At 34.2% G+C, this 14370-nt stretch overlaps 1 protein-coding gene and 1 long non-coding RNA gene across 4 annotated transcripts in view; one reads left to right on the top strand and one right to left on the bottom strand.

The window, feature by feature from the left end:
- Positions 1–14370, top strand: part of PTPRQ (protein tyrosine phosphatase receptor type Q) — a 196395-nt gene that overhangs the window by 164019 nt on the left and 18006 nt on the right. The window contains exons 36-37 of the mRNA XM_047741655.1: positions 6217–6298; positions 9391–9481. Of these exons, the coding sequence (XP_047597611.1) occupies positions 6217–6298; positions 9391–9481 (173 nt within the window). The remainder of the gene's footprint in view (positions 1–6216; positions 6299–9390; positions 9482–14370) is intronic.
- The window catches only part of LOC125107048 (uncharacterized), an 88145-nt gene that overhangs the window by 31096 nt on the left and 42679 nt on the right, over positions 1–14370 (bottom strand). For all 3 annotated transcript variants that reach the window (XR_007129454.1, XR_007129453.1, XR_007129452.1), the window contains exon 2: positions 9367–9511. This is a non-coding gene — a long non-coding RNA (uncharacterized LOC125107048). The remainder of the gene's footprint in view (positions 1–9366; positions 9512–14370) is intronic.

Consider the following 14370-nt stretch of genomic DNA (forward strand, 5'->3'; position numbering starts at 1 on the left):
GATTAATTAATGTTTTACCAGAAAGATAGATTCTTAACAAATTTTCATTTGAATCTGAAGTACATGTCAGTGTGCCAAATACATATTTTTAATCAATGCAATAAAATTTGAGGTTATTTTCTTTTTACCTGACTTAAGTAGAAAACACAAAGTTTCTCAGTTTGTCCTATGCCACTGGTAATGCTGATCAAGCTGCTCGTCTATAGGGTATCATCCATGGCTCTCTATTTGGACTATATTTTAATTCCCTATAGATTTCAACTAATTGACCTTGAGGGAAAGCTGAGTCTCTGTGACAATATGGTCTTCAATCACCACTGCCAACATAAATAAATGGTTCCTCTCTGGATCTATCAAGAGTAATCTGAGTGGAATTTAAGTTTTTGATAGACTTTTAAAAAATGAGCCCAGACATGAAATAATACCCTTTTCAACAAAAGGGAATCAGATTTAAGACAGCTAAGATTCATGTAATAAAAAGTGTTTAGCCCTTTCTGTTAGAAGGTGGTTGGTTATCTTACTGAAATCTGGACAATTCCCAAATTGATTTATATAATAATGAACTGAATTTGATTTGACAGTATCATTCACCATTGTAAGTGAATAAAATATCAGGCTAAAATGCTCTTCATGTAACAATTTGTTTTTTAAAATAGTAATAAAAAGTTTTCTATTTGAGTTTCTTTGAGTGTCTTCACAGATCACTTAATTTGAAAATAGCACTCCTAAAATAACATTGTTGACTTTCATGCACATTAATTTCTGTGCAGTTTTTTTTATACTTATCTAACCAAACAGTTTTTCCTAAAAGAATTTAATTTCCTCATCAGTAAAAGTCAATGCTTTTTTTTTGTATTATGCCCCACCTTCTTTTCTAATTCCCTGTAGAAATTGTCCAAGTTAATTTTTTCCTATTTAAAAACAAAAGTTTAAAACTATAATAAAATTTAGAATGAAGCCAATTCCTTTTAAAAAAAGATTCATTTAGCCATTTGAGAGAGAGAGTGTGAGATGGAAGGGGAAAGGGAGAAAGAGAGAGAGACTATCTCGGGCAGATGCCCCACTGATCTCATAGCCTGACAGGGGCCTTGAACTCACAACTCTTAAGATCGTGACTTGAGCGGAAATCAAGAGTCAGATGCTTAACCAACTGTGCCACCCCAGCACCCCAGAATGCAACTAATTCTTAAAGGAAAAATACACCCATACAATATGAGGGTAAGTATCAAAACAGTGATACGGATACTATACACAACCACAAAAATCTTTTATTGGAAACAGGTAATATTTGCCAAAATGTCTTCTCAATTTAGGCTACCCAGATAGATATTTCAATTTCAGTTTACATATACTGGTGACATCGGCATAGACTGGAAAATTGCATAAAAATTAAACTTTAGAAGTCTTGTTTCTCACATTATGTAAATACACATGTGAAGAATGGGTTACATAAAGTGATTGGGCTTGGATAAAGAGAGTGAGACAAAGGAAAAAGAAGCCAAAATAGATCTTACTCTTTTTTTGCACTTTTTATTACTTGAATAGGCAAGATGATTTTATTGTTCATATATCTAATTTCCTAAGACGTTTCTAACACCTATAAATTTTCTAATGTGAGGGGATCTAATATGGCTTTGTTTAGACTCATGTAGTGTTTTGGGGTTTTTTTTTTTTTTTTTTTTTTTTGAGACTTTATTATTTAACAGAGAGAGAGGACAAGCAGGGAGATTGGGAGAGGGAGACACAGGCTCCCCACTGAACAAGAAGCCCAATGTGGGGCTTGATCCAAGGACCCTGGGATTATGACCTCAGCCAAAGGGGGACACTTAACCGACTGAGCCACACAGGCACCCTAGACTCATGAGGGTTTATTGATACATCTATTGATCATACTTACCTAAAGCTCCTGAGAAATCTCAGTTGCTTACTATTTTAGTGGAAAATTCATTTAGTTCAGATACTGTCATAATAAGCACAGTACTTACATTTAGTTTTCTGTGTATCTTAGTCTGAATGCATCCACAATTGTATATTTAATAATGATTTATTCATTGTCTACTATGAATAAGGTTATGAGGGTCTTGTGGTAAGCCAGTATTAATCCTATCCCTGCCTCCAAGCTCATATGAACCTCAATACATTATCCTTAATGCATGTGCTTATATAGCCATAATACAAGGGGGAAAGTGGTTTGCCCATAAGAATTTCTTTTTGTGGAAGGAAGAAATCATTTTCTCTATATCAGAACAGAGTGAGGTGCATGGAAGAGTTAACACTTGAATCAGCTATTGAGGATCAGTAGGAAAACCCTTAGAATGGTGCAAACTGAGAGGGAGGAATGGTAGAAAAAATCTGGAATACAAACAGGGTATGTGAAAGGTAGTTTATAAGGAATAATGTTAAAAGATAAAAGGTAGTTTGTAAGGAATAATGTTAGAAATGCCAGCGTGATGAGAATGCTTTCACACGGTAATGTGAAAACTGAATTATTACCATCTTTATGTTATTAGAGATTTATTTAGGATCTTAAATTGAGAACTAGAAAACCAGACTTGGATTTAAGTCTGGATATTTATGACCATTCTTTATGCTGAGATCCTGATTACGAAGAATAAAAAAGGAAAGCTCATTGCTTAATTTAGCATCTTTTAGTCTACCCAGTTTTGAGTAAAATTAAGATAGAATATTCTTTTGGAAACAAAAAGAAATCCTCCTTTATATCAGTGAATTGTAGGACAGATGGGTAAGAGGAGCTTGAGTTTTACAAAATAAAGTAGAAATAGCAATTTATAATATTAATGATATTAACAAATATTTATGTATTGCTTCCAAAGCCAAAGGCGTTTCTAAGCATTGTACATATATGAGCTTGATTTACAAATACTTGCTCTATTTTCCAAATTAGGAACAGAGGCACAGAAAGATTAAGTAACTTGCTTAAGTAAGTAACTGGTTACTTAAGTGATTAAATAACTGGTTAATTGCTAGAGTGGATATTTGAAGCGATCATATTTTATAGTAAGGAAAGAATTCACAAATATCCACTTGGATCCAATAGCTAGCCAGTTACAGTTCAAAGTTAGTTAGATACTAAGTTAGTATCTTTAGAGAGATCTTTCAAATGCAAAATAAAATAATAGTTTAAAAAGAAGCAACTTTCTTTTTCACTGTAAAGAAATTAACAAAAGAAAATAATATTTTTTAGTTATAATTTCTAAATGAGAAGAGACATTAATGAGAAAAAAGAGCAAGGATGTGAATAATAACATGGTGCTTTAACTACTTCTTGTGCATTTATATTTTAATATGATTATTTATATTTAATGTCTTTTGAGGATTTGATGAACGTCTTCTGATTCTTCAAATGCCTTATTGATGGCTGCCCAGAAGCTAGCCCTACTTTAGCTTCTAGATAGCCTAGTAAAAATATTCTGCCAACACCACCTCAAGTACTCCTGGATTCTCTAGGAAGAGAGATGCTCCCCACTGTAGGATGGCAGTCTGGCTGTCCTTAAATAGGTAGACCATGAGCCTGTCATTAAATCAGATGTGGTGTGTTTGAATTTCACCAATCACAAATTGAATAATGCTCCCTGTTGTTATGAAAGCGATACCCATACAACTCAAGAATTTCCATTTCTGTGTGGTAGCAAGGAAATTGATCTTGCTAATTCAAATATCTCATTCATATTTCTCATTCATATCTCATTCATATTTCTATCAGCTCAGTCAATTAGGCTTTGCCCAACCTAACTCACTTGCCTTTCCTGTTTCTAAGGAACATGATGGCATAAAGGCACTGGGGCATGAGGCATCTAAGTGTATTTGGGTAGTATGGGTCTAGCCCATGGTCATATTTTTTTCTTGCTGGTCTTTGCTGAAGGGCAATTTTTTCCAACAGGGACTGACTGTTGCCTCAGTTCCCATTTTATCTGTTACTATGTCAGAAATATTTCTAGGGCCTCTAATTCAGACTCTGTCTTCCTGTTGCAAACCCCAAGTTGAGGATTCTTCTGATTTAGTAGCCTATTCAACCATTTCCATATCCATTTAGTTAAAAAGTTCTCTGTTGCCTTCTCAGAATCACTCTAGGTTATTGTAGGAAGCTTACAAATTCATCTACCAAGACTGTTCAAACATTGTTCTTTTTTTTTTTTTTCAGCATAACAGTATTCATTGTTTTTGCACCACACCCAGCGCTCCATGCAGTCTGTGCCCTCTCTAATATCCACCACCTGGTTCCCCCAACCTCCCACCCCCCCACCTCTTCAAACCCTTCAGATTGTTTTTCAGAGTCCATAGTCTCTCATTGTTCACCTCCCCTTCCAGTTTCCCCCAAATGCCTTCTCCTAACTCCCCATGTCCTCCATGCTATTTGTTCTGCAATTGCACTACCGGGTATTTACCCCAAAGATACAGATGTAGTGAAAAGAAGGGCCATCTGTACCCCAATGTTTATAGCAGCAATGGCCATGGTTGCCAAACATTGCTCTTTTATCACTGTGAAGCCATGTTTGATAATGGGATGCTGTATGGAGTTATACCCTGAGAAGAGGAGAGATACCTCCATCTCCTTGGGGACACCTATCACATTAACCAGAATTTTATCATTCTTCCTGGTAGTACTTATTCCTGCACCCCCACACTTTTCACCAATTCTTATAATAAAATGAACTTTTTGATTCATGTTTTCTTCATTGAATATACTCCTTTGTACCATTTTCATAGTATTGATTATGACACATTTTTTCAATCTATTTTCTTTTATTTGTTCTTCAAAAACCACATCCTCTTATAAACATTATTCACTTAAGGAATGTGGTGAAATCATCCCTGTTAATATTTAAAATATAAAACTTTGAAAAGTTTATATTTTATCGATTTTATTTCATTATACTTTGTGCTTTTTGTGGTTTTGCAGTGCTAATTGTGCATGACAAATGTGTTATTAAAGATGTTACCATCTCTGAATTTGTGTGTTTTGCATAGTCTACTTGGCTGTTAAAAATTATTTCAATTTTTTTCAGAGTATGAATAACTGACCAACAAACTATCAGAGGAGTTTTGTCTAAATAACTGAAAGAATTGTGATTTTTTTTTTTATGGCTAAATGCTCATCACAATTCACTCGTGAAATAAAAATTAGGCAATATGATGTCATATATCAAAGATCTCCTTTCCCTGGTGAAGCACTCTTTATGGACAAAGAAAATATTTTTTTTTAAATCTATATTAACTCTCTTAGACTCTAAATACTATGCAATATAATAAAAAGTGATCTGTTTTTAGCATAGTACCCCAAATGCCTAACGATATTAAAAGAGTGTCTTCATTTGAGAGGGAAGCTAAGTTATTATTTGGCCATATTTGAGTCCAAATAATATGAGTTAGACAAAGGAAATAGAATTTAGAATAATGATTGTATATCAGGGAAAGGCATAGCACATCCTACACTATGGACTTATTTTATTTATCTGATGTTAATCTAGAACTCTTTCAGAAAGAGCTATACCCTCAACTTATCATGCATTTAACACAATCTCTGTTGCAGGTTACTTAGTTATAGAAAATCCATCAAGTAAGTTTGTTAAATATCTTTTCTTCTTTTTGAATGTCATTGTTAAATTTACTGATTCAATGAATCTTAATGTGTGGTTCCTTTTTTGTATGTTTGCTAGAAAAACCTCCAAGCTGGATATAAATCATAAAAGCATGACTAATTGCATGGTAACTGGAGAAATGCTTTCTCTCTCTCTGGGGTGAAGCCTGCATGTCTGTATTTTAGCTTGGGAAGTAATACGGGGATATTTAAACTCCTTAGGGTTTAAAAACCATGTCATTATGAGAATGAGGTCACTGCAATATTTTATATCTTCTAAAACCTTGTAATGTATAAAATGTTTTCTGTATGACAAAGAGGTATTATGTGCTTTAGGACTCAATGATAACTTTATGCTCTTATATTTACTTGAATAACTTTTTTCCTTACAATGTGAAATCATCATATAAAGTCACTTAAAAATGGAAAGGATTTGGTGCCACCGATACAAAGAAAGCACACTTACAGGGGAAAAGTTAATTTTGTAAACATGGCAGAGTGACTTTAAAGGGCTATTTGGTTATGGGTTTTGAAATGTCTGTTGTTCTTTGACTTGTTCATCATACAGCTGGTGCCAATCTAATATGATTCCATTTTCTACCTCTCTTTGCTTGGAGGCCGGTAAGCAAGAAGTCCTTCCTGCAACATGTTGAAGAGCTTTGCACAAATAACAACCTAAAGTTTCAAGAAGAATTTTCGGTATGTTACCAGCAGTTGTCACAACATTGCCAGACCTCCAGTCGTTTCATGTGTCACATTTCATGTCCATTTTAAGCAGGCAAGGCCATGAAGGACTCTGGCCTTGATAATCAATACCCAATTACCAGGTTGATTGTTTGGATAGTAATGTTACACGGGATGGCCTCTGGTGCAACCTGAACAGAATTACTCACCTACTGTGTGAGGAAAGGGTTCTCCTCTTCAGACCTCCCTAGCAATGGCAGCCTGGCCTCATTTCTGCTCTTTCATCCAGATAGACACGGGAGTCTGGAAGGTTGTATTCATTGGTTTTTGCTGATGTGTGAGATTTAGTCTTTACCATAAATGTAGTTTTATATTTAAATAATGATTTTATATTTAGAGACTAAATAATTCCATTTTATATTTGCCACTTAGTTTATGTTAGGGATATAGATGAACCTGAGAATAGAGCATCTTTCCAGAAAATACAAAAGTAGTATTTCTAGATCTAAAAGTAAAAATATCCATGTTTTATGAGGCTTAGTTTTTAGTTACTATGAAATAAGTACATATCACCTTATGGAGAATACATGAAGTTAAGAAAATTCCACCTCAACACTTTTTAAAAGTTAAGATTAATTATATTGCTTTTAGCATTTTATATATCTATAAAATTGAAATTATATTAATGCATGAGGTATATATCAGATCTATAAATAAGCTTTTTTAAAACTTGTATACCTCTTTCCAAACTTGTATAATTATTTTGTATTATATAAGTAAAATGGATTTCTAAATGTCACCAACAATTTTCTTTTTTTTTTTCCATGAAATCTTTAGTGTGTGAACCTATGAAACAAAGAATTAAGCAATTGGCTTGAATAATTCAGGATTATACTATTTCAACCTCTCAGGGAATAATAACAAAATGTGAGAAGATTAATGGTATTTCCTACAGCTCTTTGGTTATGCTTCTTAAATAATATTGGGCTGGACTTAACAAAATCGATGGTACCATAAAACTTTTCTTAGCGTTTACACAGCAAGAACTTGTAATTTTTCAAGAGCAAAAATATAATTTCACTATAATAGGAGCGAATATAATTACATTATGCATGACTGAATAGATGAAAAGTTCTATTAGCAACATTTTCACATATATTACATTGAGAAAATTTCTAGTTCAACCTCTTTCGAGATCATGGTTTTAAAAACTTTCTTAAATACTGGGGCGCCTGGGTGGCTCATTCATTAAGTATCTGTCTTCAGCTCAGGTCATGATCCCAGGGTCCTGGAATTGAACCCCAAGTTGGGCTCCCTGCTCAGCGGGATGCCTGTTTTCCCTCTCCCACTCCCCTTGCTTGTGTTCCCTCTCTTGCTGTGTCTCTCTCTGTCAAACAATAAATAAAATGTTTTAAAAAATATTTGGCATATTAATATATATCAATTCAACACTTAATAGTTAAGTGACTTTGAACAAACCACATAAACTCAAACTCTCTGTTCCTCAATATCCTCATTTGTAAAATACTAACATTTTCCTCACTGAGTTGTGAACACTAAAATGATCGAATGTGTATAACACTAAGAATAGTGGCTGATACAAGCACTAATAGCTATTAGATTAGGATGATGACTTTTACCATAAGGAAGCTCATGCTATATTAAGAACTGCAGATCTGCACAAATAATACATAAATACACTGTATTGAGACAGAGATATGCAGACAGAAGTGAGGACTGATATTATTTGGATAGCAGTCAGAAAACACTGCACAAAAAGGTAACGTTTGATGCACTTTTGGACAAACAGAAGACCAATGGGTAGACAGAGGGGGGAAGAATATCCCAGAGAGGGAGAAGGAATGCAAAAGCAAAAAGATGCAGAACAGTCTTACTCATCTGTGATTCCACTGAACAGAAAAAACAATAGAAGAAAGAGCTGCATAGGATGCTGGAAGGCCTGTGTTCTCTGATAAGAAAAAGGCTGCCAAGTGTGACATTACTATCCAAACACTCAGCCTGGTAATTGGGTATTGATTATCAAGGCCACAGTCATTTAAATCTATAAATGGAAACTTCTATGTGGAATAATTACAGAAAAAAAGTACCACCTTTCAGGAGATTTCCATTTCACCTGTGTTTCCCCCCCCATTCCTTTGTGTCTTATGGATACATGGACATATATTCCCAACACCTTGACACAGGGAAACTACCCTAAGATTCCCTACTTAAACACATTTTTTTCTAAGCCTTTTATGCCAATACACTAGATTTCAAATGCTTACACTGCACATAACCACAGGCAAAGATTTTCTTTCTGAGGAATAAGGGGGAAAGGGAGACTTATCTAATAAATGTTGAAAAAATTGTAATAATGCAAATTCTTAATACTTTTTAAAGGAATTTGGCAAGTTGAGACTTACTTCTAAAATGGAAAACTATAAACTTTGTAAATATAAAACACCAGCTCAACAAAATAATGAATGCATTTTCTTGCACCAACTTTCTTAAGGATGAAGGGGTAATATCATTTTTTACCAAAATGTCAATAACGGATCTCCTTGACCCTTCATCTGTGTCTGATAATTCTTAATCGCACCTTTGCATTCCAGTATCGATTTAACAATGCCTACTGAGAACGGAAATTGACCTTTGGCATCTTCTTAAAATGACCAATGTTGTACCAATTAATAAGCATGAAATCACACTGCCTGAGGAGAAAAAACAAAGAATAAATCACTGAACTCCCTTCCCCTACTAAGTAGACATTAAAATATTAAATAATACTCAGTGTGTTCCTGATGAAACCATTAGTAAAGTATAGAGAAGACTATTATTAACACAGTTGCCACATCTCAAGGCTTCCAAAAGTACAAAGAAATTATCCCAGAGGAAGCAACAGCCCAACTGGCCAATTGTATTCAGGATATTTTCAGTAAACGGTTGTGGAAGTTATTGCTATTAATTTGACCTTGTTTCTGCAGTTATGAGTGGTGTTTTCAATTTAAAAATAAAAGGGTTTAGAATAAAGAATATTTTTTTCCTAAGTAGAATTTCTTGTTTACCTCCGAAATAAATCTCACCTTTGCAATGACTTCATTCCACAGGAACTACCAAAATTTCTTCAGGATCTTTCTTCAACTGATGCTGATCTGCCTTGGAACCGAGCAAAAAACCGCTTTCCAAACATAAAACCATGTATGTGCCCTTACTGCCTCTGGTTTCCACCTGCAAAATATTTTTAAAATGAGCACCAAATGCATCTTAGCCTTTTTATTTCTTAAACCTATTATATTACATATTAATCAAATTACAATAATGCATTTATTAGCAGTAATTTTCAAATTGTATCTCTCTTGCTTTGTTAATCTTTAGTAAAGATAATGTACATGATTTTCAGCTTGTTCATACAAGGTTCACTTATGCAGGTGCAAGAAACTGTAGACCTAATATTATCTTAGCTTTGTAATTTAACCCAAGTAACGAATCTCTCTAACATCTTCCTACAGATCTAGTTCTCCAGTGAAAAGAGAAATGTAACTTTGTGCATTCATTTCCCTTAAAAGCAGGGCAGTGCTTTCTTATAGAATATAAAAGATGTATTGCGAAACATTCCTTGGAGATCAAAGCAAATGTGTGCTTACCAGGATTGGTTTTACAAAGGAAACAGGGTAGTGTCTCACCATAGTAAATAAAACTTCATTTTTCAATCAATAAGAAAAACTGTATTGTCACTTTAAGAATTAGCAATGATGTGAAAGAAAAATTCTGTTCATAATAGCTATATATTTTATATTACATTTTTTGAACAGATGTGCCTCCTATCTATATTCTGATTCAATACGCTTTTTGTAATATTCTAAAATATTGTTACTATTGTTTCAAAATCTAGAATTTTAAAATATTCCTAATCTGAAAGTATTTTTAATAAATACACATTTTTCTATGTTCTGTGCATTTTCAAAACTATATTGGGAAAATTCCTTACTGAAGAATTAACTCTTCTGTCTAGAAAGACATAGATTTGAAGGAGGATACAATAACAGAGTGTAAAATCATAAAGGATATAGATAGGAGGACATGGACTGAATTCTGATATTCTAGAACTCAAGGATAACTGAGGCATGAAGTAAACAAATTTAGGGAAATGTGATATAGGAAGTAGTAATCTAGTGGAATCTGCTAAATCCCAAGAATTAGGATAAAATGAAAATGCAAATAGCTTTAATCACCCCAAATCCCTTCTGGAACAAAGCAAGTCATAAGTAAATGACTTTAGGAGCAAGTTGACAAATCAGACACTTTTGTAGGAAGTAAGGAATGTTAGTATAGAATCTCTAAATTTCTGTGGCACAAAGTTTCTCAATAGGTCCTTTTGTTTTCCTTTCCAGAGAGTTAACCTGGTTCGATGCATCATAAATTTAAAAGATACGGAAATTCTCATGTCTTTATATTTGTCACTACCTAAATTTCTTTGGTACTGGTTCATGCTTATTCAGTGCTGTTCTGTGAAAATAAACACTGTAATCTGATTGAAAGACAGTTACTGTGTGCCTGGGTGGCTCAGTCAGTTAAGCGTCTGCCTTCAGCTCAAGTCATGATCTCAGGGTCCTGGAATCCAGTCCTGTACCAGGCTCCCTGCTCAGCGGGAAGCCTGCTTCTCCCTCTGTTCCTCCCCTGACTCGTGCGCTCCCATGTTCTTTCTTTCCCTCTCTCTTAAAAATAAATAAATAAGAAATCTTTTTTTAAAAAGACAGTTTCTATGGAATATTTAATATTTATTTACAATCATATATTTGGCTGGAGTAACTTACATCAATATATATAAAATAAGCAAACCAAACACAGCTAACTTATTTCCAAAGACCAAAGAGTATCTAATTTAAAATACGTAAAAATTTGACACATTAGCAAGATTTTTTTTTTTTAAGAATTTAAGAGAGAGAGAGAGTGCAAACAGGAGGAGAGGCAGCAGGAGAGGTAGGGATAGAATCTCACGCAGAGCACACACTTCTGCCTGATCACGGAGCCTGACACAGGGCTCAATCTTTCAACCCCAAAACCATGACCTGAGGCAAAATCAAGAATCAGATGCCCAACTGACTGAGTCACCCAGGCAACCCAAGATATTTTTTTTTTAAAGACTTTATTTATTTATTTGACAGATAGAGATCACAGTAGGCAGAGAGGCAGGCAGAGAGAGAGAGAGAGGAGGAAGCAGGCTCCCTGCCGAGCAGAGAGCCCGATGCGGGGCTCGATCTCAGAACCCTGAGATCATGACCTAGAGCCGAAGGCAGAGGCTTTAACCCACTGAGCCACCCAGGTGCCCCCAAGATATTTTTTAATCACTCATTTATTATTAAGATCCCAGTACATTATTATCTGGATTCACATCATGGCTGAAAGAAAAGTCAGACCATATAGCTTATTACTTACAGGATAGGAAGAGAATAAGAGCGGTCAATGAAAGTAAATAACCTTAAAACAACAAGGAGACCCAAAAAGTCTGATTGCCCAATTTCTTCTAATCTGGGGCTAAGACAAAAAGTAATTGTTGATGATGGAATTATGTTATAAATCAAGAGTGTTTGGGATATTATAATTGGCATTTCATATATTTTTCACCTTTGCTAGAGTCAAATGGATAATGTCCAATTGTTTTCTGCTTTCTTCTTGATTTCAGTACAGAAAACTTACAGTAACTTTTCAAATGTATTACATCTTCATTCAATATCCTTTAATGCATTTGTAGAGAAACCTTTTTCTTAACTGTACTCTTAGAGAGTTGGAGGTCCTATAAGAAATAATTTTGTTAGGTAGATTTCTCTATTTTTCAAGAATGTGATGAGAATAATTTATTGATTCAGCTAAATATGTACTGCCAGCTGCGTAGTAAAAATGTTAAGAATGTGTGGGCTCTGATCAAACTTCCTGGGCTACAGTCCTGTGAACCTACTCGTTGCCTTAGTGACTGGACATACTGTTCTGTGGTGCCCACTTCATAAGGTTATTGGGAGGATTAGATGAAATAATTACGTAAATCACTTTGCCCAATACTGGAACATGGAAAGCTCTCGATGTTAATTCTTATGATTGTTAGTAATCAGTAGATTGCTTATTTTTAAAGCTGTTAATTTTTTGGGTGAATAAGATTTAATAACAGGCCCTTGGGGTGTATAGTCTGGATATAACAAGCCCACTTCCCTAACCTGAGTGAGAAGACAAGCTGTAAACTCAGCCACCTCTGTGGGCAAGTACTCCCCGGCCACACACACACACACACACACACACACACAGAACAAGCAAATAAGATGTTTAAACTTAATATATTCTCCCACTGTGCTTGCAGAGAAGCCATTAAGCTGAAGAAACATTTTTTCCTCCCGTAGAGAATGAATTCATTTTAATAGACTCTGAATTTTAGCTTGAGACAGCTTAGTGAAGTGCATTGTTTCCCCTGAGTAATGTAGGAAGTAGGATTTCAAATATCACAGTGCATTTTAGAAGATATTAGCTTACAGGGGCTTTAAGATACTAGAATTAGCAGCAAAGGCTTGCAGAAGAGATTTCCAAATCTCTGTTTGACAGGACACTATGACCTTCAGAAATGTTCCAACACCATGATGAAAAGTTTTAGCTTGCGGTTGACTCATATAGTTACAAGCAGGCATATCGCATGAACAGAAACCTGATGGCTTCCCTTCCTAAGTTACAGGACTAGCCACAGTGTCATTAAAATAGTTAGGTCATACCAAATTCAAAGTCTTTGGGACATAAATCATTTGCATAAATTTGCTTAAACATTCCCCATCTCTAAGCATATCAGGCAGGTCATTTGAATCACTAACAATACAGCAAAGTCGTTTAAAAAGTAACATGTGCTTAAGTTTAATCAAGTCCTATTCAGCTTTAGAAGTTCCATAAGCTTTCATGTACATTTTCTTCAAGAGGATTCTACAAAATAAATATTATAACTATATATTATAGGTGAGGTAGTGAAGGAGCAGAGAAGTTAAGAAATTCACCTAAAGCCATTCATATTTGAATAGCTCTAAATAAATGGCCATTCATTTGAATTCTGGAATTCAAACCCACCATTTACCCATTTTCCTCCACTGCTGAGTGCCTTCCCAATAAGATTTAAAAAAAAAAAATCAAAATAATTATATATAATAGATATTTTGTATCATTTCCATGCCTCGCTAAAATTAGCACTGGACATTCCAATTGAGATACCCATATACCAATTTGGTAAAAATCCTCAAAAAAAATAATTTGAACCCCTTTTTTGAAGAAAAATAATGATTGGGGGCATCTAATGTTATCAGATCTTAAAATAGTCTAAAGAATAATAATTAAAAGTTTGGTATTAAAGAAAGAATGGGCAGATAAATTAATGGAAGTGAATAAATAGTCCAGAAATAGTCTTAGAAATGCATGGAGCAATCTTGTGTATAATAAGAGTGGTATTTTGAATAAGGGGGAAATGATGAAATATTAACAAACTGGGACTTCGTTGCTCCAAATGGCAACAAAGAAACAAACAATAGAAGATAGATTTTACCTTCTTCCATAAAAAATAATAATAAATCCCAATGGATCAAAGATTGAAATAGTTAAAAGCAGAAAAACCATTAAAGTTCTAGAAGAAAATATGAATGGAAGATTTGTAAAAATAATAATATTGGTGTGAAAGACACATTTGTGTGAAATAACACAAGAAGCCATCATGATGCTATGAGGAAAAATACTTTGAGTTTTGATTATTAAAAAATGGACATTTTATGTATGGCAAGATAGCTAGGCTAGGTACATTGATGGATAGGGTCAAAAAATGAGAAAAATATTTCAATACATGTAGTGTGTATTAAAATTGTAACATGATATATCTTTGTATAAAATATTTTTTAAATAGAAAAATAGTATAATATGAAATGACCATTAATGAAAACGGTATTTAAGACGGTCAATACACAAGCAAAGAAGCTCAGCTGAGTTGCTTTTATATTTAAGGAAATAAGAATAAACATTATGAGACATCAATTTGTATCTATCAAAACAATCATAAACTAAAATGTTTAACAATA

The sequence above is a fragment of the Lutra lutra genome, chromosome 8 (genome assembly GCF_902655055.1).
Source record: "Lutra lutra chromosome 8, mLutLut1.2, whole genome shotgun sequence".
Classification (NCBI taxonomy): Eukaryota; Metazoa; Chordata; class Mammalia; order Carnivora; family Mustelidae; genus Lutra; species Lutra lutra.